The 27,955-nt window shown below is 38.2% G+C and overlaps 2 protein-coding genes across 2 annotated transcripts in view; both read right to left on the bottom strand.

The window, feature by feature from the left end:
* Positions 1 to 6,568: 6,568 nt before the first annotated feature.
* Positions 6,569 to 9,340, bottom strand: arl4ab (ADP-ribosylation factor-like 4ab). Its single transcript, XM_007249292.4, has 2 exons — positions 9,178 to 9,340; positions 6,569 to 8,469 (listed from the first exon to the last, which is right to left on the bottom strand). Exon 2 carries the CDS (start codon positions 8,333 to 8,335, stop codon positions 7,730 to 7,732), a length of 606 nt encoding a protein of 201 aa, XP_007249354.2. The 5' UTR covers positions 8,336 to 8,469; positions 9,178 to 9,340; the 3' UTR covers positions 6,569 to 7,729.
* A 3,154-nt stretch (positions 9,341 to 12,494) lies between these two features.
* scin (scinderin) overlaps positions 12,495 to 27,955 on the bottom strand; it is a 28,033-nt gene continuing 12,572 nt past the window's right edge. The window contains exons 7-16 of the mRNA XM_007249293.4: positions 25,912 to 26,000; positions 24,677 to 24,892; positions 21,380 to 21,513; positions 21,190 to 21,280; positions 19,945 to 20,115; positions 19,576 to 19,753; positions 16,722 to 16,843; positions 15,352 to 15,429; positions 15,082 to 15,142; positions 12,495 to 13,041 (exon numbers count right to left, since the gene is read on the bottom strand). Coding sequence (XP_007249355.3) covers positions 12,890 to 13,041; positions 15,082 to 15,142; positions 15,352 to 15,429; positions 16,722 to 16,843; positions 19,576 to 19,753; positions 19,945 to 20,115; positions 21,190 to 21,280; positions 21,380 to 21,513; positions 24,677 to 24,892; positions 25,912 to 26,000 — 1,292 coding nt within the window. The 3' untranslated portion in view covers positions 12,495 to 12,889. The remainder of the gene's footprint in view (positions 13,042 to 15,081; positions 15,143 to 15,351; positions 15,430 to 16,721; positions 16,844 to 19,575; positions 19,754 to 19,944; positions 20,116 to 21,189; positions 21,281 to 21,379; positions 21,514 to 24,676; positions 24,893 to 25,911; positions 26,001 to 27,955) is intronic.

Raw genomic sequence — 27,955 nt, 5'->3', positions numbered from 1 at the left:
ACACTAGACTGTTTTGAATGCAGTTAAATCAGAATTTTATGTAATCTCGCTGTGAGCCAAACAGTCCTCGATCCTTCAGACTGAAAGCCTGGAACAGTGCTCTGTAGGTAACAATGATCTAATGCAATTACATCTAAGTGGCCTGTATATTATATCTATAATAAGTTTCTGTGCGGCACAAAATGAACTAAAAAAAGAGCTGCAAGTTTCAATGCGCTGAGCCTGCCAGCAGAAATTACCTCGAAAATGAAGTATGACTCAAATGGAGCTCATTTGAATTTGCTTCAGTATCTTCACTGGCAGGCTCTGGAAGCACTTCACATAATTGGCTTGCCGTGTAATGACTATACTCTCATTAATGATCTGATTCTTATATATATATATTTTATATATAGATATTGTGCAAAAATAGTCAGAATGTCTGTTCAGTAATTTTACAGCTAACTGTACCTCCGATTCTATTTCCACCAAGATATTTGATGCTGGTCTTAATTAGTTCTCTGTCTGAAACAAAGTGAGTTTAACAGAGATGAGTGATGTTAACAAAGTGGTTTTATGTAACCGAGGAAGGCTTTAGGCGGACCGAAGCCTAAAGAAGGCTGCTGTGACGTCACACGTCGACGCAGATTCAGAGAGGCGTGGGTGGGAGCCACGGTTATTCTCAGGAAACGCTGGGAGGGGTTCTTTACTTATCTTTCAGTGCTTTCCCTCCTCATTCTGGCCCACCAACCCCGCCTTCATGTTCACACACCACACACACACATTCACACCTCGCAGTGCAGCTAGACATCTTAGATAGAGACTGTCCTCTTTAAACATATGGTTATCTGAATTTATGAGGCATGAGTGTCTCTTTGGAAATTAGACAGATTTGAATGAAGGCATAGAGGCACCAGTAATGAAGTGGCATGAATTGAATGAACTTTTATTCATTCCTTATTTGGGATCATTTGGTCCCCTCCAACCTGAAGTATTTCAAGCAGTATTTTATTAATAACTTTTTCTTTAACTTTAGTAATCTTAACTGTAAAAAAAATTGTATGTGAGGCCAGTATGGTAAATAAATCAATAAACACAGTGTTTCCTAAATTGACATTTTTTACTTTTATTTTAATTGCATACAGTGTAAACCCAAGATATTTCATTTTTGTCTGGTCAACTTCATTTCATTTCAAGTCACATTTAAAGCACATTCCTTAAACAATGAGATGGTAAAGCATTTACCATTTTGTAATTTTGCCACTCTTTTACCATTTACCTTTCACAGCAATGCTCTACACATCCTCCAAACATGCTCTATTTGAAACAGGTCAGGACTGCAAGTAGGCCATGCCATTGTTCATAGCATATATTTGTGAGCAGCATGTGGTTTATTATTATGTCTGGTTGAAAAATGTATAGACATACATAGAAAAGATGTTCTTGAAGGCAGCATATGTTGCTCTAAGACCTCAGTGTACTTTTCTGCATTAATGCTATATCACATAAGTGTACTGACACAACCCTATACCATGACTGACCTTGACTTTTGGACCTGTTGCTGATAACAGTCTGGATGGTCCTTTTCATCTTTGATTGAGAGTACATCATATTTGACACTGTGATGTAGTGCTTGATAACAGTTTGACAAAGCAACCCCTAAATCACCTAGAGACAGTTAATGAAACAATGTACTGTAAATGGAGATACTGTACATGCAAAGTCTGTCCGATCTTTCTTTAAGGACCGTTTGAATAGTTTCTCACTCATTTGTCAAACAATTACAGACCTTGTATCTTGAATAGTGCTTTTGTCACATGTTTGAAATCACATAATTATTTTTTTAAAATCATAACTAGCCAGGATTCTGATTAGATGGACCAGTTGAACAAATAAGACATGATATTATTTCTATTATTTTATATATTTTTTTGTTTTCATGTGTTGTTTACTTGTTTAATTATTGGTGTTATATAAATTCCTGGCTGATAACTATGGAGCCTGTCTGTGTTTCAGTCTGTGCCCCTTCAGACAGACAGTCTCCACACTTCCTACTCAATGTATATCTTCCTAAACACCCCACTGATCAAAACAACATGTCGCCAATAAAGTGGAGGAAATAGCCCCTGAGGAAGCTCTTGTTTACTTGCTGGTCAAATTAGACACTGACTCCATTTTTTTTAGCTGTGCTGCTGAGCACCGTAAGCACCAGTTACTGCACTCAGCATCCACAGCCAAAGAAAAGGTTAACACAGCAGATCCGCCCTGGATTCCTCTTGAAGGGCCTTAATGACAGTGCGGAGGGCTCTTTATGACCATGAGCAACCTTCTGACATGCTTCAGGGGCTCTTTTATGGCCGAGTGAAATAGTGCAGTGCCACGCAAGGCCCAATTGGTGTGGATGGAGGGTGCGGGTGCGATGTGAAGGTGGAGGTAGGGGTGGTTGCAGTTGGCTATGGAACGAGACAGCATGAGGTTTTGGAGCAGGGAAAGGAGGAACAGGAAGAAGTGTGCTCTGCAGACTAAACTTCACTGTTCCACACAGAGGCCCACACTTTAATCCTCGCTTAATTACATCACAAGATCAAGAGGAAAGGCCAGGTCCGGGCCAGGGCACATGCTGGTACAGGAAAGGCCGGGGGCTGATGTGGGTGTGTTTGGGTACAGCTAACCTATTAGCCTTAGCGAGGGCCTGATAAACCAGGCCTGTTTCCTCTGCCCAGTCATGGGAACTACCCAGCCCTGCTTGAGCCTCGCGTTAATGGAACAAACCACTGGGCACTGGGAACGCCGCCAGCTTCCTGCAAAGACACGGCACCAGTACGTGGGGCTTTTATTTTCACCAGACACGTGGACACGGTGGGTTTCTCGTTCATTAAAATTCCTCAGCAATCCTACATCGCTTGTGAAGCGCACACTGTCAGGTGTAATTTTCCAGCGCTGTTTTCAAGCTAAATCAAAGCGCACAGTCAAACAGTCAGATCACATTGCTCTCTTCGAAGCCCCAAAGCCATCCCCACTTCGTTACTGAGCCTTGACGCTGTTGCCCTACAAAATGCAAAGATGCTGCATTAGGGATTCTCTTTGAAGCGCTTGTAAGGTCTCGGTGTAGCACTGGCAAGCAGGACTTGTGTTTTCCATGGCGTACATTTCACCGTCTCCCGTAGAGGAAACCTGTTTGCATACTTCCTAAACCATAACCACAATCATAAGCATGACAATTCCACTTCCATGATCTCTGCAGCCTGGAGAGCGAGCCGGCCTACAGGTGCTGCATGACCTCATCATGTCGTTCCATTCTTTTCCATTTTGTCTGCACCATTTTTTATACCTTCCATAAGCACAGCAAACAGGGTAAACAGCGTCCAGAAAAGACCCTATTCTAAAGGGTCAGCTGCTGGAAAGGCCCCTCTCCCTCTGTTAGAACATCATTGTTCAAAGAAAAGCCATGCTTGTCCCAGAACCGGCCGTGCCAAACCCTTTCCAAACACAACACGCCGCCCTGCGGGAGCTTCCGCCAAAAGTGGGGTGAGGACCAGACCTTAACCGGTGTCAGACCGCTTTGTTTATTACAGCCCCACATGTTTTCTCAGAACAGAATGTGAAGACGGGCTGCAGTGTTTCATAAATCTAGATGGTCTCATGCCTGTTCACCTGTTTGTATTGTGTGTATATTTATCCTTTATTGTCATTGTTAGTATTAAAGACCTGCAAATCACAGCAGCTGAATAGACATGAGTGGTTGTAGGAAGTTACACAAAAAAGGTGAGAACATGTGTGAGCTTCATGCATGTGAATGTGTGCTTTGCATATAATCTCATATCATGTTATGCACAGTCCTTGAACTGTCATTTGGGCTTTTGATATTTTTAACATCAATTTAGTCTAGTCTCATGATGAATTAAACAATAAAATGCTCCAAAATGAATTTAAATAGAATGTTTACATTGATTTCTATTGAAAATTAAGAAGACCCTTGTAAACTTTCCAGTCCACTAATAAAATATTAAACAATAATGTACAATAACCTTTTCCATAGCTGTTCTCACCTTTTTTGTGTAACTTCCTACAACCACTCATGTCTATTCAGCTGCTGTGATTTGCAGGTCTTTAATACTAACAATGACAAAATCCCTGACAAAAAACACAACAAACTTCCAGCTCACGATTGACAACTCTACATTGTCTCCTTCCTCAAACATCCGTAATCTTGGAGTCATTTTTGACAGTAATCTTTCATTTGACAATCATGTAAATCAAATCACAAAATCTGCTTTTTTTCATCTAAAAAACATTGCACGCCTTCGTCCATCACTTTCCTTTTCCTCCGCTGAAACCCTGATCCACGCTTTCATTACATCTAGAATTGACTACTGCAACAGCATTCTTTACGGCACATCTAACAAAATCTTAAATAAACTTCAATATATTCAGAACTGCGCTGCACGTCTCCTCACTCGTTCTCCCTCCCGCGACCACATTACACCTGTCCTCCAACAACTTCACTGGCTCCCTGTCACTCATCGTATTCAATTCAAAATTCTTTTATTTACTCACAAAGCTCTCCATAATCAGGCCCCTCCCTACCTCACTGACCTGCTTCATTATCATACTCCTTCCCGTTCACTTCGATCATCTGACGCCAATCTACTGTCCATTGGTAGAACCAAGCACCGGACCTGGGGCGACAGAGCTTTTTCCATAGCTGCCCCCTCCCTGTGGAACTCTCTCCCAAAACACCTCCGCGACTGCTCTGATCTTCCCACTTTTAAATCTCTCCTCAAAACTCACCTTTTCAGATCTGCTTTCAACACATGATGCAACATTTCTATGTCCCTCTCCTTTTTTCCTTTTCTTCATCTGTTTTTAATCTCTTTAAATTTAAATTTAAATTTTCTATCTTTTATGCTTTGATTGTTTTGCTCTATTTGATTTCTATTGTATGGTATTGATGATGTTGGTGATGATGATGTTGATTATTTTACTATGTATTTTCATATTGTATTTTTTATGCAATGTAAAGCGTCTTTGAGTATCCTGAAAAGCGCTATAAAAATAAAATGTATTATTATTATTATTATTATTATAAAATGTGAGCACATTTTCTCCACTCTTGCAGGACTCCAAAACATTGTTAAAGATGCAGGCTACAGCATGCTTGTATAAATCTATATATTTTTATATTTATGTCAGGCCCCAAAAACAGATTTTTTCCGTTGGGTTTGCTTCAAGCAGAATCAACATTTCAACATTTCTCTTTACCCCAACATCACATTTCTAAAACTGGTATGCAGAAATGTTTTAGAACGAAACATAAAACCTGTTTTTCTTAACATATGTCTAGGTCTAAAAAAGGAAATGAGCTGGTTGGGAAAGCTGTAGAATGCTACTGTTTCTACAGTAGATCAGTAAATTGCTCCAATACATAGGTCTAAAATTCATACATCATAGTATAAGGGCAATCTTAAACATTGTCAATATTTAGAAACATCCCAGTTTGAAAAAACACAGATATGCAAGCTAAACCGAGAAAAAAACTGAGGACATACACTGACTCTTAGCTTAGCATCAAAATAACATAAACATGCCATATGAACCTTAAACCTCATAAAACGATCCACTAAACTAAATGTGTGAAACACTATTAATCCAAACTCAATTAGGAGCTCAGAGAAAAGGCCTAAAAAATCTATCATGCTTTCAAAATTGTTTTTATCCCAGCCCCATAAATAATGTTTCCGTGGCTGAAAGTGGCTGAAAGTTGTGCTAAATATCTTAAATATTTACAAGTTTTGTATATAATAAACTAGCTGATTTAGAAATCTTTTAAAATCTTCGTGTTTGTACAGAAAGGTATTTCTCTTAGTTGTTCTTAGTTGCTCACATTTATAATGAACAGTTATGCTGGCTAAGTGGTTTCTCGAATCATGATGCGGCAGTGTGACAGTGTATGGAAAATGACTGGCATTTAAAACTATTGTACACTAATCTGTGAATACCCAATGAGTCTTACATAATAACACACTGAACAAATTCCCACAAGGTGTAACATTTATCCAAAATCATTTGAGAGCGCTGGAAGGAAAGTGGGCTACATGTTTGGCATGTAGTATTATTAACCAGTATCAGAGACTTTCAAATTAATATTTTGTTTCTAGAAATATACTGTACGTATATTTGATATGCTAGTTTTTATTTTCATTTTTTGAGACAATACAAAGCACCAGATTGCATGCTCAATCTTATCTGATTCATGGTAAAGTAAGAGGAGCAAGGGCAGTGAGGGGTACAAGTACACCCTGTTGACTCACATGCCTCGGATGGAACGCATACGCTTTAGTTTACTACATCACCTATTTCAGACACAGCACTGTGCCATCTCTCCACCAGACATAGGCAAAGGCCAAAGTCCAATGGTGTATCAGTTCAGTGCCTCCAGTCATTATCAGATTAGGAAATGGGATCGTAAATGACCTCATCAGTTCCCTATCAGTGGGTTCTGGCAACACAGTCTGGCCCTACAATAAAATAGCAGAGGAAACGCTTGGGTGTGACTGGGCGCATGGCCAACAAGACTCAAAACATGACATTTTCTTCAGTGTAGCTGTTGTTTTATTCAAGGTGTATAAATTTTGACACATAAATATGAACATCCCTCCATCACATACATACCGAGTGACAAAATGACACACTTGAATGTGGAACAACATAGGACTTATAAAACGCTTCCTTCGAAGCAATACGTCACATCTTTTCTTTACTTTCATAAGTTCCATAGAAAAAAATCTGATACAAGTTCATAGACTACAAAAGGGGGGTTGCTAAAGTGCATAATGTACAGGGAAGCACACATTGTGTATAGGACCACAAATGACACCCATTTGTTTTAGGAGAGAGAAACTCCAGGATCACGGGAGACGTCTTGCTGAGCTGAGTCATTAGCCACATTAGACACTTCAACCAACATGTGCTCGTTTTTTTCTTTACCTGCCCTCGGTGGCATATTTACTGGCCTGTGCAGAACTTTAGGTGTTAGGCTGGTGACACACCCCATTCTAAAACCTCAAAACATCCATGTGTTCCCAAATAGTGATTCATAAAGCTTATATTGGTTCCCCTTCAACCACACCTCTGTTGTGCAATAATGGTACTATATAAAGACTCAGGGGAAAAGGCCCATTTTCATAATAATAATAATAATAATAATAATAATAATAATAATAACAACAGGGGTGACAGACCACCTGAACGTGTACATTTTAGAACACTTATAGAAGCATACAGGGCTTTGGTAATCCATCCTTTCAGTTCATTAGTTCACATTGTGTAAGAACAGATAATAGAAAATGTTTAACCCTGGAGGGGTGGGTTGAGTTTATGTCCAGTGTTTACCTTCATCACAAATCAATGAACAATAAGTCCACTGAAGTAGCGTAACATTGTTTTCCTTTACGTATTTATATCCCATGACATCATCTGCACTGTCCCGGGACTTTTACCCTCCATAACCAGAGTGGCAAATCGATAGTGTCCGCTTGGAGATGAACATGATGTCCAACATCTTTGAACTGTGTTCATCCAGCTCCATCAGACTGATAAAACTCAGCCTGCATAAATCGATCAATCCACCAGTGCACAGTCACGCGGGCCTAGCGGCCTGTGTCATCAGCAGACACAGCCCAGAGGCGTGAGTGAACCCTGCTAGCCGCCCCTCTCTCTTTCTCACACACACACGCTGCCCTTCCAACAGTTATCTCTTCCTTTTTTGCTGCCTCATCATCTTCCGCCGCTTGACGATCATGCTGTGAAGGCGCTCCAGGCCCTCCTGCAGGCCCTCCCCAATGATGGCACATGCAGGCTGGAGATGCCAGGGTGTGTGGATACTTAGCTCATTCAGTGCCAGCAGCCTCTCCACCTCACCAAGTGGCAGAGCGCTGCGAAGGTCTTGCTTGTTGGCCACCACCAGCACGGGCACACCCTGGTTCTCCTGAAGTCGCGTGATCTTGTGCAGCTCTGTTTTGGCCTCCTCCATGCGCTCGGCGTCCACGGAGTCCACTACAAACACCAGTCCGTCGGCACAGCGCGTATAGGAGCGCCACAGCGGCCGTAGCTTTTCTTGGCCCCCAACATCCCAGAAGTGGAAGGCTGCTGTCCGGCCCTTCCCACCTAGGGCCACTTTGATCTTCTCTGTGTTGAAGCCCTTGGTCGGGACAGTGTTGACGAACTCATTGAAGCGCAGTCTGTACAACACCGTGGTCTTGCCAGCACAGTCCAGCCCTAGAATAACAATGTGCAGGGCCTGGAACGACGGCAAACAGGGGAAGATGGCGTGGGGCTCTGATAATCCGTTCCCCATCTCGTTCTGCCACGCTGGATGGGATGAAAGCAGAGGGGAAGGCTCAGGAGACCAGGCGCCACTGCTGCTGCTGCTTCACCAAATATTCACAAGGCTTCTCTCATTCCCTCTTGCTGAGAGGCCACCAGTAGAACCTGAAACCAGATGAAAAGAGAGCTGATGCAATGAGGCCAGGAGCAGAGACTCACACAGCAACAAACACACAGTTCATGGCTTTTAGAAACTGCTTCTAAAGTGGGCATGGCATGCTCTTTGTCATTCTAAAAGGCACGCAGCTGTAACCTAGCTGGATGCAACCCTGTGGCAGTGAGGATGAATGAGGGGGAAATCAGCAGGGAGCACCTAAAGGCTTCATAGGCTAATTCCTGCTCTTGTCAATAGCTAATTCCTATTCAATAACAATAAAACCGGTAAATGAATGACAAGACATACAGTCTTCCTTTTCACTGACTTCTATTCAATGACTTCAGAATAAAAACTGGTTGCAGGTGGTTGCAGTCCATGATAGATAGAATAGATTATTAATAGATTATTATCTACAGATTAGGTTACAGTTTTCTCACTGTTTAACAAAACCCAGCTAAATAAATAAAGCATATTGCTGTATGCTGTAAACGTATTGAGGCTGATGGCTTTGTTAGCTAGCTAGTCCACTGCTAAAAACTGAGTTACAGAAGGCACATCCCCATTAAAAACAGCATGAAGTGAATGTAGCTCAGAATGAATTAGTAGTACACCACACCAGCCACTAACGTTACAGCTCCCAGCTCAGACAGGCGTTCACCGGTACATAACATCTGAAATAAACACAATTCTGTATGAAAACACAGACTGACACCCACCTCACACGATTATACACTCTCCTCCGGGTAAAATAACACATCAAACACGAAGCTACGAGCTCTCAGACCGCTGTTTTCTCCTCCAGACTGTGTGAGATGACCACAGTGCGCTGCTCTCCGCCTCCCCGGCTGACTGATACAGCAGAGCGGCTTGCTGCTCATTACAACACCGCTGGTCCAACCGACGACCGACAGGCTCTGCTGATTGGTCGGTTTCCACGAGGGCTGGCGGGGTTTTGAATCGGTGTCTGATTGGTGGAGCTTCGCGTCGATCGTCCACAAGTGACACGCCCACCGACCACCTGTTTCGTCCCCTAACATGCAGTGTTGATAGGTGAATATATTTATATTTATATATAGTACTTATTTTATAAGCTAATCTTGTTCAGATATGGCCTTTTTTAAGCACAGTCTGATTTATGAAATTATAGATAGAGGTGGAGTTGATTCTAAATTCATATACTGTTTAAAATAAATAATTTGACAAAAATTAGCACAATTATACTCACGTTATACTCACTGTACTATCACAAGCTTCATTAAACCTGCATATTAAAACTATACACTTTTTTGAGATTTTAATCTCTACTTCTTTATATTTATTTATATGCTTGTCATCCATATATTTGTTTTATTTTTATTGAATCTTACATTTTTGTAACTGATTAGCAAGTGAATAAACTCCGTCATAATATTATTATTTATAATAATAAAATAATAATTTGATTTGAATAGTATACAATTATTAATGGTTCATTTATTCGTGTATTATTATTGTATATGGTTAGTACAGTACTGTGATTTTGTATTTAGCCCTGAGGTAAAATTATGTAAATGAAGATACTGTAAATGACGACAGCATTATATACCATCAAATACGAAAAGATAAGATAAGGTAAGGTTTTAACACTCCTGGACAAAATTAAGTTGTTGCATTTTAGCTGAATTACGTGTAAAATTGATAAATAATGTCAGCAAACCATAAGCTGAAGAATATAAAACGCAAGCTATGTGAAACATATAAAAATAAAATAAAAATAAACTGTTTAAAACATTCAAAACTGTTCTATTAATATTTAATACTGATAATAGATGTTTGCAAATGTTCACTGTAAATTATGAATATAATATACATTAACTTAAAAAAAAATTCCCTTTTCCATTTTTAACGTTATTGTTTATTTTTTAAACAAAATTCTTACAAAAATAAGTGTAAATAAATAGTTCTGGCAAATATTTATTTTAAATATTAACGTGGTTTTTTTTTTATCCTAAAAAAAGTTTTTTTTAACGTCGTTTACTGAGTAACAATAGAGGAAGATTTGAGAAAAATGGCATAAGGAGTGTGGAGTGTGATGGGGGGTGGTCTCACTAATCCTTCAGCTACTCCTAACGACAGATAGATGAGCTTGGCTATCACATGAATCACCAGTCATTAGCAGCTGTTTCATCTCCAAACAACTACAGAGCAGCGGCGGCAGCAGCCCAGACTGACACATTTACACCGTGACTTTCACCAAATACACAACCCTGATCCTGCTCTGCTCAGTTTAAGAGTTTAAGAGCTTCTTCAGTGGCCGGTTCTACTACAAGGTTCAGCTGGTTCATTCAGGGTACAGCAGGGTGGGCGCTGTTCCTCCTCACTGCCTTTCTTTTACTCGTTCGCCCTCGTGTGGTCTTATTGGATTAAACCATGAGGACAACCCAGCACCAGGTTCTTGTGGGACTTGGTTTATTCCAGGTGGACAATGATTCTGTGTGGGTTTCTACTTGTATTACTGCTTAGTCCCATTGCTTCGGCCCCTTGTGCAGGCCCCCATATTTACCCCCTCCTGGTCCCATTCCCAATGACTCCACTAAAATGGCCCTCCACTAAAATCCATATGTGCTTTGCTCAACATGGTAGAAGCTGTAGACAGAACTACCCATACAGGGCCCATATGGACACATTCTCTGAAAACAATTCATATTTGAGTAGATTTTAAGCAGCTTTTAAAAGTCTGTTGCTGATTAAAAATGTTCCTGATTAAATTTCTCCAGTAAGTGTCACGCCTCATGTTGATCACCAACGACTGTGCTAAGATAAGGTTAATATAAGATGAATGCTCAACATGAAAGATGTAAGATAGATTTGCCTAAGCTCATCCTCAAGTAAAGTGTTCCCAACGGCCTAACATCATTAATTGCATTCATCACCTAAGATCATGCTGAAGATCAACAATTCTTTGTCTTGGGAAGTAAAGCACTTCATGTAGACTATTTCTGAAGAAATAGCCTATAGCTGTCTGCCAGCGTTGGTAGACTTTGTTATGGGGTTCAATGCAGGTCAAAAAATTGGCTAACCAAGTCTTATTAAATATGTTTAAAAATTCAACATTACACGCCATATTATGTAAAATATCACCATTTACTTAGAATTGTGACAACAATACCCAACAAACTCTGCTAAAGACTGCATGATAAATGAAAACGTAACATTATTATACATTATATGTTTTTGATATGTTGTTGGTTTTAAGTTCTTAACAGGAACAAGAGAAAAGGTGTTACATACAACTTTTTGGACAAGGTGCAACCAAAAATCAGAAATGGTGCATCACTCACTCTATAGCAAAAACAGACTTCTTTATTTAATTCAAACATTAAGTTGTGACTCATGTTATATCTGACGAAAGCCTTGTAGCATAGTCTGAAACAGCATGTTTTAAATTTTTTTTTAAATGCTACAAATGCACAAATTTGATGACGAATTATCCTTTAAAAGCCCATAGTAACAAATGTATCATTGACCCTTTAACCCTTTAAAAGATGGGAAAAGTTTCTAGGGAAATCCCTATGTTACACACACTAAAAGTCATGGATGCATGTATGGAGATTTTATGAATGTGTCTGGCTTTCATGAGACTTCATTTATGCTGGTGTACTTGGTTATTGCTTGAGATGAAACCATAATTATGAAACTATATAACTGTTGCTGATAAATATACTGCATGTTACATCAGAAATGTTCTATCCTTAAAATATTTACAGAAGAATTGTGACCAAATTATCACAAAAAAAAAAAAATACGCTGCTCTATTAATTGAACTGATTCATTTTGAGTCATTTTGATTCAATATATAAAACTGGTGTCAAACTGAAATGCAGTGTCTGCTGGGAAAGATGACATGCCAGAGACAAATGAGAAAAGCATGAGGCCCTTCTTTCTGACACATAGCTGAAGGACGTGTGCAATGTATAAATAAGCTAGTGTGTTATTTATGTATTTTTGTGTGTAAATATAATTTAGCAAAGACTGGGGTAAGATGAGTCATACATAATGAGAGATGAAAAAACTATTTATTAAGCATAAAAATAGTCTTCAGAAGACTTCAGAAAAGATAAGTACAAAATAGTACAGAGCAGAAAAATAAGATACATGCACATTCAGTAAAAAAGCAAACTGAATAAAAAAACAAGCTCAAGAAAAATAAAATATTCATATAAATTTCAGTACCTCTTTATATAATATATTGACAGTATTTCTTATGGCTGACTCAGAGTATGATCTATTGTCTGATAGAAGATTCCAACACGCTTGGCAATTCTGCATTTCTTCAAACTGCAGAATTCTGGTAACAAAGTGCACTTTTAGGTAACTGAAAGTGTCGTGTGAGTTGCCAGCTAGCTTCCCTGAGTTTCCTCTGCAGCCAGTAGTTGACCTTCACTGTCTTCACTGCGCTTGTCCAGCGTCAGTTTCCCACCTGGAGGAGTCCCACCCCAGGAACCACCCTGTGAATGTGGGGGGCTCATGACCCTGCTTCACAATCACCATGGGTGTCCCCTTGTCCCTTCCTGATGGGTCTGTGTCAATATACATTTTAGCTGTGGAGGAACAGAGATCACTCTGTGAGACATCGTTCACCTTCTTCTCATCTCTGCCAATAAACTGCAGCACTTAATAGACTAGGGCTAGTGTGAAAAGACAGACAATAGACTGTGAAATCCTGACTTATTTCTTGTCTGATAAGTGTACTACTGTACTGGTGGGAGTGTATCCTGCTTTTGTTGGAGTAACTGCTTCTACTGTCCAGGGAAGGTTTTCTATTAGATTTTGTTGCATTGCTGTGAGGATTTGATTGCATTCACTGACAGGAGTGTTAATGAGGTCAGGATGCTGGATAACTACCACCCCAACTCATCTCCAACTCCCCAACTCATCCCAAAAGTACTGGATGGCGCACCATCCATCATTGCAGAGAACACAGTTCTACTGCTTTTATGGAGCTTAAAAGGTGACATAAATATTTAAATCTGCATGTTGTATGTTTGAATTAAATCTACCTGACTTAATGTATACATTTAGATTTTAGCAATGCTTTTTTTGTATGTTTTGAACAGGAGAGGTGAAATATTTCCTTTTTTTTATATATTTCATATTCTTGTCATATTTACACAATTTATATACCACAAAATTTCACACATTTAGGCCAGATGTGAAACAGCTTGTAGATAGATTTTAATTTTGGGTCTGAAAATATGATTTGTTTTATATATTTTTAAATATATATTTTTGAACAGCAAATTTCACTACCTCACAAATTAAGAACAAACAAACATTGCTAAAATGTATTTTAATGTATAATAATAATAATAATAATAATAATAATAATAATAATAATAATAATATTATTATTATTATTATTATTATTATTATTATTATTATTATTATTATTATTATTATTAAATACTTCAAGGTGATCACAAGTCAGGTAAATGTAATTCAAAAATACAAAATGTAGATTCAAATACTCATGTCAGCTTTCAAGCTCCATGTATGCTTTGTACCATATTAGTGATGCTTACTTGCTGTTTACCAATTTAACAGTTTTCACCCTTAAACATCTCTAATACAAACATTGCTCTCTTAATGGAACCAACACTGTATCTTCAGTAACATGGCTTGCCAACTATTAACATCTTGGGGTCAACTTGTGTAACCCCATAACAGTCTGGAGCCAAGAAAACAAAAAAAGTAAGTAGATTAAATATAGACTAAATCTATTTTGATATTTAACATCTAAACAAATACAGCACTAAATTACACATGTAGCCTAACGAATAGAACTTAAATAATAAGACATTTTACTCACATTTTTACTTAATACTATCTTAAATATCACACTTATCTACCAGTTAGCTTTGTCAGTTATGTGACTGTACTGTAAGATAGATAGATAGACAAGTTTGGCCTAAATATACTGTTTTATTTTGAGGAATGATATACATAATATCTGTCACATCTTAAATTTGCAAAACTGAACACTAGAAGAAAAATAAGAATGAAAAGTATCACTACAGTCTTCACAGTCTGAAAAACAGTAAAGTGGCTTTACATAAAGAATCCTTTGTAGCATCTTTATTTTTAAGGGGAAGTCTAATAACAGTAAACCTGAAATTGAGTCATTTTCACTAACATACAAGAACATACAATTGTTGAGATTCATGTTTATTGATAATGCATTTTAAATGATAAAATGATGGAAAAAACAGTTTTTTTTATTGTAATTTGCTTTATTTCTGCCTTAAAGCTATAAAGCTTTGTATGCCTTATCCTGATAAGCATCTCACAATCTAATGTTTCACTCTAATGCTTTATAGACTCTCCACCCCTCTCCGTATTCTTTTGCACTAAAGATAATTTCATCATTTTTTTTTGGACCTGACGTTCTCCGTTATTCTAGGAACGATTTCATGGGAATGATTTCATCTGCAATGTATTTTAATTTAATTTAGTTCTTATGTCAATGCTTTTAGTAGTGCATCTTGACACTCGTAATGATGTTAAACCTATTATCAGCCTTAATGGGTTTCATTTTATTGTAGAGAGATGGATAATATAAGTGTGTAAAAAAAGCCTCTCACCAGATTTTACTGACTCGGTTTTCTCCACTTCGTTGGCATCCTTTCCAATCCAGACAAACACCTAAGAATTTAAAGCACATGTTAATGTTGATGTTGATGTTAGATTCTGTGTTTTATTTGCATTGCAGAAATTCAGTATTAAGATTTATATGCTAATAGCAGTATTAATGCTTCTTTACTTTAAGCCACATGAACTGTATTATCTTCAACCTGTACTAGAATACAGGTTACTGTATACACTTAATATATTCTTATAGAAGAATGATTTACCTGATCCCAGACATCCAGCAGCATGACATCATCCTCTGCCAAGTCATCCTGATTGAACTCTCCAGGGACTTCTTCAATCTGAGAATGCATAATGAATAATAACAGACACAGTTCAGACACATTTTAAAATGAGAGAGGAGAAAATGAGGTAATATGTGAGGTGTCAGTTATTTTTAACCCATAATATATGCCCATAATTTAAATACATGTAAATCATTTTGATGTGTTAAATGATAGGTGGTGATCAGGTGAATTGGTTACTCTAAATTGCACTTGTGTGTGTAAATGTCTATATTTCCAGGTATGGATTTGGTCAATGTCTCTATAGTGTTTGATACAAGTTGACAGTGATGTCAGTTATTTATATCCATAATTTATGCCCATAATTTAAATACATGTAAAACATTTTGATGTATAAATGATTTGCAATTATATGTAACATGTAATAATACTTTCACACAGCAGAGGATGTTGTTCCTGCAGCAATTGCAGAAATTTAACCTGCACCTGAACCAGAAGATCCAGATTTGCAGACAGACTTTTTCAGACAGTGAAGACCGTAGTGATACTTTTCATTCTTATTTTTGTTCTTGTGTTCAGTTTTGCGAATTTAAGATGTGACAGATATAAGTGTTTTATGGCATCTTATAACTTTCATATTGGACCCCATCACCCTAGACCTCATCTCCTCTAGTCACATCAATGTGGTAGACCCAGAAAATCAGCTCAAATAAAAGTGCTAACAGTCTTTTCCAAGAGCTCTGGTCCTTATCATGTGCTGTGGACATTTTTCATTTTTATATATTAGATGTGTCTATCATAAAACCTCATATTGTGATAATGATAAAAAAATATTTATCTCACAGACCTAAATGAGGCTTAATTTTGTGTTTGTTTCTATTTTTTGGCATTTTGAATTTCTATGCAGAAACAGATGTTGCCACATGTGACTGAAATAATGCTGTTTATAGTGTCTGGGCCTCAGGTATAGTTCACTTTATAGTGTACAGATCATTGGCTTGGCCAGTCATTCAAGCAAAGAAAAGCTCCTGAAACATGCAGGAATGAGATGGATGCACTACACGCCTGACAGAGCATCACAGAGCAATGTAAAACGTTCAGGCTATGATAACGCATGGATACTGAACTCCACGCATTATCAATTTCAGGATTATACATAATGCTCGCTGATCCTCACATACAGTACTCTGTCTGTTCATAGGCTTGTGGTGCATTGAAACAGCATGAGTTTTTCAACATTTTTCTATATTACTCACCTGATACAAAGCAAAGAAAATGTGTTGCACTCTTTAAAGATGACAATAGAAAGGTTAGTCCTTGGCTCTTTACAGTGAGGGCTGAATACTCACAATGAATCTGCCGGTTTTGTTGGAGCAGCCGAACAGGCGAGGAGCATGTGTGATGGTTTTACTCTCCAGCCTCTCCGATGTCTGGTATTCTGTCTTTCCACCAAGAGCTTTCCAGAAATCCCCTGTAAACATGGATTAATAGCAGTCATGTCATTTTACACGAAACGCCCAAGCTTAAAGCCTGAGATTACATATTAAGAACAAGTCTTTGTAGATTCAAGTCTTGTGCAGAGTAGTCAGTTCATGCACTAAAACACTGTGTACACTTTATTTGACACACCCGCATGAATAGTAAATAGTGAACAGTGGATAGTTTTGTGTAGAGTCACAGAAAGCAGCACAAAGTCACTATGCACAATTTGCGATATCCATCATCTAGTCTTTCATCACTGATCGATTTCTGACACAATCATTTTTATTTTAAATTCAGCAGTGACACTCATACCAGCAGCCCACACATTAAAGTTTTTCAAACTAAAGGACAAACAGGATTTGTTTTTTTTATTAATTTTAATTAATTTAATTAATAATTAATTACTTTTTAATTTATGGACTGAGTGTTTAGATATCAAGTTATTAAATCAAAATACTTAAAGAATACTCCACCAATCAGAAATATCAAGCTAGGGGGCTCCGAGTGGTCCAGCGAGCTAAGCGCTGCCACTATGATTAGGAAATCGCCAGTTAGAATCCTGTTCATGTAGCTTGCCATCGGCTTTGCTCTCTCTAGGTGAGTAGATGGCGCTCTCTCCCCACATCACTCCAAAGGGTGATGTCAATCAGCACAAGGCATCTATGAGCTGATGTATCGGAACCGAGTCGTTGCGCTTTCCTCCAAGCACACTGGCTAGTCAGCTCCCAGAATTTCGAAAAAAGTTTGAAAAGAGGCTGTGGCTGACTTTACATGCATCAGAGGAGGCATGTGCTAGTCTTCACCCTCCTGGTGTTGGGACCCTACTAGTGATAGGGGAAATTCTAATGAGTGGGTTGGGTAATTGTAAGTGTAAATTGGGAAGAAAATAGGAAAGAAATTAGAAAGAAAAAAAAAAAAAAATATATATATATATATATATATATATATATATATATATATATATATATATATATATATATATATACACTGCTCAAAAAAATAAAGGGAACACTCAAATAACACATCCTAGATCTGAATGAATGAAATATTCTCATTGAATACTTTGTTCTGTACAAAGTTGAATGTGCTGACAACAAAATCACACAAAAATCATCAATGGAAATCAAATTTATTAACCAATGGAGGCCTGGATTTGGAGCCACACACAAAATTAAAGTGAAAAAACACACTACAGGCTGATCCAACTTTAATGTAATGTCCTTAAAACAAGTCAAAATGAGGCTCAGTATTGTGTGTGGCCTACACGTGCCTGTATGACCTCCCTACAACGCCTGGGCATGCTCCTGATGAGGTGGCGGATGGTCTCCTGAGGGATCTCCTCCCAGACCTGGACTAAAGCATCCGCCAACTCCTGGGCAGTCTGTGGTGCAATGTGACGTTGGTGGATGGAGCGAGACATGATCTCCCAGATGTGCTCAATCGGATTCAGGTCTGGGGAACGGGCGGGCCAGTCCATAGCTTCAATGCCTTCATCTTGCAGGAACTGCTGACACACTCCAGCCACATGAGGTCTAGCATTGTCCTGCATTAGGAGGAACCCAGGGCCAACCGCACCAGCATACGGTCTCACAAGGGGTCTGAGGATCTCATCTCGGTACCTAATGGCAGTCAGGCTACCTCTGGTGAGCACATGGAGGGCTGTGCGGCCCTCCAAAGAAATGCCACCCCACACCATTACTGACCCACTGCCAAACCAGTCATGCTGAAGGATGTTGCAGGCAGCAGACCGCTCTCCACGGCGTCTCCAGACTCTGTCACGTCTGTCATGTGCTCAGTGTGAACCTGCTTTCATCTGCCAATCCTGGTGTTCTCTGGCAAATGCCAAGCGTCCTGCACGGTGTTGGGCTGTGAGCACAACCCCCATCTGTGGACGTCGGGCCCTCATACCATCCTCATGGAGTCGGTTTCTAACCGTTTGTGCAGACACATGCACATTTGTGGCCTGCTGGAGGTCATTTTGCAGGGCTCTGGCAGTGCTCCTCCTGTTCCTTCTTGCACAAAGGCGGAGGTAGCGGTCCTGCTGCTGGGTTGTTGCCCTCCTACGGCCTCCTCCACGTCTCCTGGTGTACTGGCCTGTCCCCTGGTAGCGCCTCCAGCCTCTGGACACTACGCTGACAGACACAGCAAACCTTCTTGCCACAGCTCGCATTGATGTGCCATCCTGGATGAGCTGCACTACCTGAGCCACTTGTGTGGGTTGTAGAGTCCGTCTCATGCTACCACGAGTGTGAAAGAACCACCAACATTCAAAACTGACCAAAACATCAGCCAGACAGCATAGGTTCTGAGACGTGGCCTGTGGTCCCCACCTGCAGAACCACTCCTTTATTGAGTGTGTCTTGCTAATTGCCAATAATTTCCACCTGTTGTCTATTCCATTTGCACAACAGCAGGTGAAATTGATTGTCAATCAGTGTTGCTTCTTAAGTGGACAGTTTAATTTCACAGAAGTTTGATTTACTTGGAGTTTTATTGTGTTATTTGAGTGTTCCCTTTATTTTTTTGAGCAGTGTATATCAAGCTATCAAGCTGTGTGCACTGCTCTGTAACCTCTAATTAAAGGATGATCAACACACTATGCCCAGAAACAGATGAGCTTCTGTTTCTGCCTTTTAAATCTACAAGGTGGAGCAGGTAGGTAATAGGGTGAACAGTGAGTGCACAGTGAGAAAACACAGTATTTTTAACATGTCTTCTTACCTGGCTCTTGTCCTTCTGTGATACGCTTCATCTTACACTGCAGCAGCTCACTCATATATTTTACTCCATGCTCCTCTTCCTCACTGGCTCCCTTCCCTACCCACATGTACCCCTCCCCCTCAGGCACTTTGAGCAGGTAGGCATCGTTGGAGTTTAAACTGGAAGCTACGGCATCAACCTGTAAGAAAATATATACATGCCAATGAATACACAACAGTGTTACAATATTTTAAAATACGTATCCATCAGAATTTGCTTTTTTTAGTGTTCAGATCTTAAACACAATACATACAGAATCTGTATGTATCAGATATATACTGCATCTTTTAGTTGTTGGGAGTGATTTGAAATGTGTGTGTAGGAGCTCACCTCAGAGATGCGTGTGATGGTCCCCAGGTTTCTGCGTACTTGGAAGAGACGGGTCGGGGCTGCAGGTGCTTGGCCTCCCTCTCTGGATGTCCCGTTCTTGTAGACCACGAGAGGCTTGGCTTTGAACAGACTCAGTAGATGCGCTGGTTCTTTCCCCTGAGTCACACGGACCTGAACAATGATTAAGAGCAGAATGATCAGCACAGTTATTTTTTAATGTCACTGCACCTTCAAGTATGTCCACAGGATGGCACTGCATTACAGTAATATAGAGTTTGTATATGGAAGATACAGTATTGTATGTGACAGCATATTTACAATGTTTTTCTTTAACCTACACAGTTTTAAATGGAGTAAATGTAAAGAGTTTTGTATTGTGTATGAAGTATAAGTATCAGTGTTGAATGGCAAATAAAACTGAGGTTCACAACCCAAAACTTTAATTTATATGAACCTGAATGTTTTATTCATTTAAAAAAAACACCCCCTTTGGTCTTAAACAAAAGGCCCTGTCAGTATACTGCAAAATGTTGTACCATTTCTGGTTATGGACTGAACCTGAGGAGTTTAAATGGCAAAAATAAAGGGAAAAATGGGGGTGTTCTAAAACTTTTGACTGGTAGTGTATATATTTTGAATATTAGCAACATCTTATCTAGTTCCCATCTTCTACTAACCTTCTTAACCTAACTTATGTGTATATTTAATGCTATTATGTGTGTGCATACTAATTCCTGTGATATGCAATTATATATATATATATATATATATATATATATATATATATATATATATATATATATATATATATATATATACTTTTTTTTGTCAAAGATGGGGTGGGGGTGGGGTGGGTGCAGCCATGGTCCAAAGGTTGGAGAACCAGGCTTGGGACTGGAAGGCCACAGGCTCGTCCCCAATCCCCATTCATAAGAAGTCACCTATTACTAGCAATGCACCCAACACATGTGCATAGGTACATGCTTCCTCAGATACATGTGAAGTCAGCCACCACCCCTTTTTAAAATGCCGATGAAGCATCAGTGGGTAGCCAGTGCTGACCACTATCACACTAGAAGTGATGTGGGGATAGAGCGCCATCTACCCACACAGAGAGAGCATAGGCAAGCATGCTCTCTCAGACTCTGGCCGCTGATACAATGTAATCTTAATCTTAAATTAGTTTTTATTACTGACCACAAAGCGGTTTGAAAATAAACTCAAGCATCGTTAACAACAGGTCACCTGAACAGCATTTCCACCCAGTGAGCGGTCCAGTTCCACAGTGAGGAATGCTGAAGCTGTCAACTCATCTATTGTGCTGCAGGAACCCTGCCTAGAGAAACAGTGGGAGTAAAATCACAGCATTCTCAAAGCTTCAATCAACTGGCAAAGCACAGAGCAAACACACACAAAACACACATGTGAATCTTACCATGTGTATATGATTTGTCCTCTTTTGTATGTGTATAAAATGATGTAGCAGTCCCCACCATAGAACTGCCCATATGTCTTGGGGTCTACAGGGATCTTGCTCTCTCCTTTATTGCCAGTCTCTACTCTCCAAATCTGAAAATAAAAATAAAAACACAAACAATAAACTGTCATAAACACTGATATACGTTGTTATACACAGATAAATATGCTATATTTAGAAAAAAAATTCTGAGAGACACACAAAACTGCATCCGTGAGTGCCACAGAACACGCAACAGTTATGAAAAGGCCGGCAGCTCAAACACAAAATGTATTTTAGCCCTGCAGATTTATTTCGAAGTCTTTTTTTAGAATTTAATTTATTTCAAACATAAAGCACAACCCATTGTGCAATCTGCTACTAAAATTGTCTGTAAATCATATTTGTTTAAAAAAATAAAAAAATCCCTTAAAGCAGTCTGCATCTGTGCCAAAACACATGGCAGACAGAACGGTAAGGCTTAGTCATGTCTTTCGTAATACACTCTTTTTGTAATTTTTCATCTGTACAGATCTGTATCATGATCCTACAGCTAGCAACTACACCAAATCTCAATTCTCTACCACTACAGCTCCTCTCCAGCACTCCTGTAGCCACCGACAGTAGATTAGAGAGCTAAGAACATGGAAAGTTTAGATTTAGCATACCATAATGGTTCTAACATCCAAATACTTTGAAGGCCTTGATTACCTAAATCAGGTGTTCTAAATTAGAGCTGCAGTTAAACTCTGCAGGGTGGTAGATCATCAAGATCAGACCTGGGCACCATTAACAGTGAAAATTAATCATAAGCTAATTTTTAGCCAGGTTTGATGCATGCTACTTTTTTGCTCTTTAAGTAATACAAAAATGAGCAAAGCAGATTTGGTTTGGTATAGTTGTTTACCCTGTGCTTCACACAGCTGCTGCAGATAGTGTACAATGTTTGTACATTTGCATCTGTACACCACAGTGAGCGCATTTACATGCACTTCATAATCAGATTATTAAAATATTCCTGCCGTTATCTGTTTGAGAATTCTGATTAAAAAAAACTGGAATTTTAGCTCAGTAATCATATTTATCAGAGTATTTATACTCTTATTAGATTTCTCAGCCTGTGCATGCATAAAAAAACAGACCCTGGTATCAAAAATAAGTGAGCAGCATTCGACACAGCAGCAGAAAGATGGCAACAAAACACTTAGGACTGGTTTAAACTTCTGCAGTAAGTCCACACACACCGTCTATGTCATCGCATATGCAATGCAAACTTTAATTACAGCTTTAAAATCATTTAAATGGTACATTAACTTATAATAGGAATATCAGCATCTCTATCATTGCCATTGTATTAAGGGACCAGGATAAAATATACTTTCACATAATGCTGCTTTATGGCTAAAAGTCTACACTTCAGTGGTCGGAAGGTAAGCAGGGAAGTTTAGGGACTGAACCATGCGGCCGCCATTCTGCTAGATTGAGAGCATTTTTCATATGGTGCATAAAAATGTTAATAAGATCATTAATTATAGAATGACAACAAACCACTAAAATCATGGAACACACCTCACTGCTACAATGCTACAATATAATGACGCTGATGCTGCAGTAACCCGTCTCATATCTCTATAACTACAGCTTCTCTGCAGCACTCACACAGCCCCAATGGTGCAATATAAAGCAAGGGTGTCAAATCCTGTTCCAACTTTAACCCCTTTATATCTCTGGTTTGTTTTCACATATTGTGTGATTCATTTAATCATGTGTGATTTCAGTAATCTACCACATAAATAATACAAACACAATGAAATGCTTTATAGGTGGTGGTCTGTGTCTGGTCCCAAACAATATCTGGTGTAGTTTGTTTGTGTTGAGCACATGATCTGACCATGATCTGATCAAATAATTAGGAGTATTATGCCAGATAATCACATTCTGCAGATACAGTTTAAAGAAACTGAAAAAATGCAATATCTGCCTGTGCTCAGTGCTGAACTGTATAAAATTAAGCACTAGTCCAGAACACAGGACCTTCTTTCTGTATTTACTTTCTTGCTTCTTCCCCAAGCAAGTCTGACGAATTCCATGGTTTATTATGTATGTTTTGAGGTGCTTGGATTTTTCCCAACAACACAACCCAAACCAATGGGAAAATGCTTCAACTTTACAAACACTCTGACTGAGCCAGAACCAGCAAAACAACCGTAGATTAGCAAAACGATTTACATTTCGAGTTAAATCATGTAAAGTGGTAGATCATCAGGATCTTTTGAGATGTATGACACATTTGTTCTTTTAAAATGGATATATATAAGTGCTATAAAAAAGCATAGCAGGTTTTGTTGTTGTTTATTGTGCAACTGATAAAATCACTGCAGGCTTATAACTGCTGTTCCTTGTGTATTTAAAGAAGCATAATGGAGAATTTGATTTGTCATTTTTGCTCTTGGAATCCACTTACAGTTGAGAAGTGTCACACTTTGTCACATTTTGAGTCAATCCAAGGACACTCTTTATAAATGCATTCCTGGACAAGCTGAGAGATATATTGTTAAACAGATATATATTGCTAAAATTAAAGGAAACATGCAGGATGGTGCGGTAGAGTAATATTACAGGATTTTGTAAGGAGATATTTTAGGCAGGGTGGTAGATCACCAGTATTGGGACTGTGCAACCTTGTCATTTATGATTAGTGATTCATGTTCCCTCAAAGGTTTCAAGGCATAATATATCATTCAGTTAATTTAGATGTATGGTGATTTTTGTGCTTTAAGAAAGATGTCGAACTGTTATGAAAACGAGCACAGCAGGTTTTGTTGTTGTTTACCCTGAGGGTTATAAAGTTGCTGGAGGCTCTTGTTCCCTTAGTGTTTAGCCAAAGTTCTTTAGAAACTGCAGTAACCTTCCCGTAAGTTCCTTTTCGTAGGAAACATTGGTTTACAACATTTTTTGGATGTTTGTTGATGTACACATCAGTTATATGTCACTCGTCTTGAAGCCTTTGAGATGCATGCCAAAATAATGATGTTGGTTACTGCCTCTGAGGATTTTGAGGAATGTGTCGAAGTTGAGGTATAGATGATCCATCTAATCTCCCATACTAACTTTATACCATTTGCAGTTGACAACGGTGATACATCTGTCAGTCAGTACAATTCAGGTCATGGTAGCCTATTTACATTACCATTACCACAACCCGCCTTCATGTCTACACAAACACAAACACTCCATTACCCCTCTGGCACCTGTCACGGCTATTGTGCAGCTCACCTTTGTTTCACCTGAACCGTCATCCACCATGTTGTACTGCGCTGCCATTTGATGAGACTCATGAAGTTTTGAAGCATCAAAATCCACCTGTTGGATCCTGGCAATGCGTTCCGTCACATATACCCTGCCCAGACCCTCGCTCTGGTCCCTCTCTTTCCAGTCTTTGAAGAAATGCTTAAAGATGGGGGTCTCTCCGCCTTCTGGAAGCACTTGGATCTGTGTAGGACATTTAGGATCTCTAATCAGTTTATATGCTGTACAGTTAATAAATATCACACTGACAAACAAATGCATTTAGCAGATGTTTTGTTTCAAATGTGTTTTTGTCCACTATTCAAAAAGGAAAAAATATATATTATGGCCCAATCCTATTTCTCTCTTGTACCTCTACCCCTTGTTTTTGAGTGTAATCCTTTTCCTTAGAGCAGAGTTACAAGTGGAAGGGGTAAAATCCTCCCCTAAGAACTGGAACAACCTTCATGCACCTGATACAGATATATATACACTGTAAACTTACAATTAATTTGGTTTGAACTCAAACAAATTAAGTCTGTTTATGTAAAATTGGATTTTTCAAAATATTACTCAACTATTTTAAATTAGCTGAACATTTGTGGGCACATATACATTCAAACAGAGACCTTTGAGTTGAATCAACTTGTAATAACAAAGTTTAGTCTGTTACCATTGACAGCTTCTTTTGCATTGGCTTTTGGCACAATCTATTTGCATACTGGGTGTGCTACCCGGTTTCTGAAATTTATCATTAATGTGAAGTAATTCCCCCCGAGGTACCTCAGGGTAAACTTGTAGATCATATATTGTGATAAACTGCTTGGTCACTGTGTTGTAGGCTGTAAGAACAAGCATCATTTTCTGAGCTGCTAACTCTGTGTTAGCTCTATGCTATACTGTTCAGTCTAGTCTATTTTCTGTTAAATCTAATTTTACAGTACTTAAATGAAATGAAACAAAAAGAAGACTAAATACAAATATATTTTGTTCACCTGACCATACCATTCAAAGTTGAATTATAATGCAAAGCAATTAATATAACAAAAAATAACTTGCAATTTTGGTATAAAACTAAAAGATTTTAGTCTAAGTAACTCAAGTTTTAGTAAGCATTACTTAAAAATCCTAAGGCTACTGGTTTCCTCAAATAATTTAAATAAATGTAACTTATTCAGGCTTACAGTGTAGCAGTGGAGCACAAAGCAAAAAAGACTTTTAACCTGTGTGTTCGCTGGATAGCCCATCTGTTGGATGAAGCCTTCGGCTGTCTTCATGGCCTCTTTTCTCTCATTGGGGTTTGCGTTTCGGCCTGATTTGGTCAGGCAATGCAGTGGAACAGAGGAAGAGAAAGAAACAATGAGGTCTTAAAATTTTTAGAAGTTGACCAACATGTACAATTTGCAGGGTTACTTAACCCACTAACCTAAAAAAAAAACATTAAAACAGTGGTTCTCAAACTGTGGTACTCCAAGGTAGTACATTATATGACCTAGAAAAAAAGGTGCTGTGTGTGAAATGGTAATAACTGAACTTTATAAAGATTATTTCTTAATTGATTAATTGATTTCTTATTGTTCCATTGATATTAGTTTGTATTTTTATACTTAATGCAACACTGCAGAGACTACACTGACTACATCTGTTTTGCACATGCTGCTGTTTCCAATCTCAGGCTTAGTGAGGTGTCTCAGTACCATGTTCTGCAAAAACAGTTACTGAACAAGTTAAATAATGTTTTCACACTATATTGGGTGTATTAGGGGTAAAAAATGTCCATAGAATTTACGGTGAAAAACTGTCAAACCATGACAGTAAAAGACTGTAAACGCTAAAAAGGCTAAATACTGTTTCGGTAACAACAAAATACCGTAAATTCATATATCATCCAATACACTAATTTTTACACATTTTCTCTGGAAAAAATACATTATTTCAACGTAAAATTCTCTTGCACTGTGTTTATAACAGAAATTTTCCGTATTTTTGGATAACTGGTAAAACCGTAATTTCTACATTATTTTTTTGTGAATAATACATTTTTTTACTGTAAAATATACAAGCCAGTATTACATTTCCGTATTATTTAGATAACAGCCAAAACCGTAATTTCTACATTCATTTTTTGTGAATAATACATGTTTTTACTGTAAAATATACAAGCCAGTATTACATTTCCGTATTTTTATTAAACAAGCAAAACTGTATTTTCTACATTCATGTTTTGTGAATAATACATGTTTTTACTGTTAAATATACAAGCCATTATTACATTTCCGTATTTTTACTCAACAGGCAAAACCGTAATTTCTACATTCATTTTTTGTGATTAATATTTTTTTTTACTGTTAAATACACAAGCCATTAATAAATTTCCATATTATTTGGATAACGGCTAAAACTGTAATTTCTACATTTATTTGTCATGAATAATATTCTTTTCACCATTGAATACTGTAAAAAATGTCCGTGAAAATTACAGTGAAAAACTGTGAAATGGCAACAGAAATAAACCGTAAAGCAAGAACTAGCTTATTGTTGTAGAATAAACATTGAATTACCATAAATTAAAAAACTGACATGGCAATGGTAATAGATTGTAATATTAAAAACAGCATATTACTGTATAATCACTGAGAAAAAAATGTAAAATTTACGGTAAAATACTGGCAGCTGTGGTTGCCAGAATTTCACCGTAAAATAAACGGTTGCCAAGAATTGTACTGTAATATCTTCTACATGGCAACCGTTTATTTTACAGTAAAATTCTGGCAACCACAGCTGCCAGTATTTCACCGTAAAATAAACAGTTGCAAATGTATAAGATATTACAGTTTAATTCTTGTCAACAGTAAATTTCATATTCATAAACAGTTTTGTTTACAGTATATTCTTGTGAAAAAAAGTATATTACATTGAAGGAGAAGGATATTATTAGGGCATTGTATATAATGAGTTTGTTTGCTCCTGGATTTTATTGATATCCGCAGGGTCTGAATGGGATGTAACGCAGCTGTCTATGGGGCGTGGTTATGTTAATTAGATGTTTAGTTTAGAGAAGTCACCATGATGTAGTTTCATAGCGGTTTTATCCACCTGGCTAGGTTTTACACTATGAGTATATAAGTGATTTTACTCTCCGAGCACATCTCTGTGCTGTAAGTGAGCAGTAGTCCAGTTAATGAAATGATTTTGTAAAGATCATGCTGTTTAAAACTGTATGTTGTTAACAACACACGTTTACAGCGAGAATGAAAATTATTGCAC

This window comes from Astyanax mexicanus, chromosome 3 (assembly GCF_023375975.1).
Source record: "Astyanax mexicanus isolate ESR-SI-001 chromosome 3, AstMex3_surface, whole genome shotgun sequence".
Classification (NCBI taxonomy): Eukaryota; Metazoa; Chordata; class Actinopteri; order Characiformes; family Acestrorhamphidae; genus Astyanax; species Astyanax mexicanus.
This window is presented reverse-complemented; position numbering and strand designations above follow the sequence as displayed.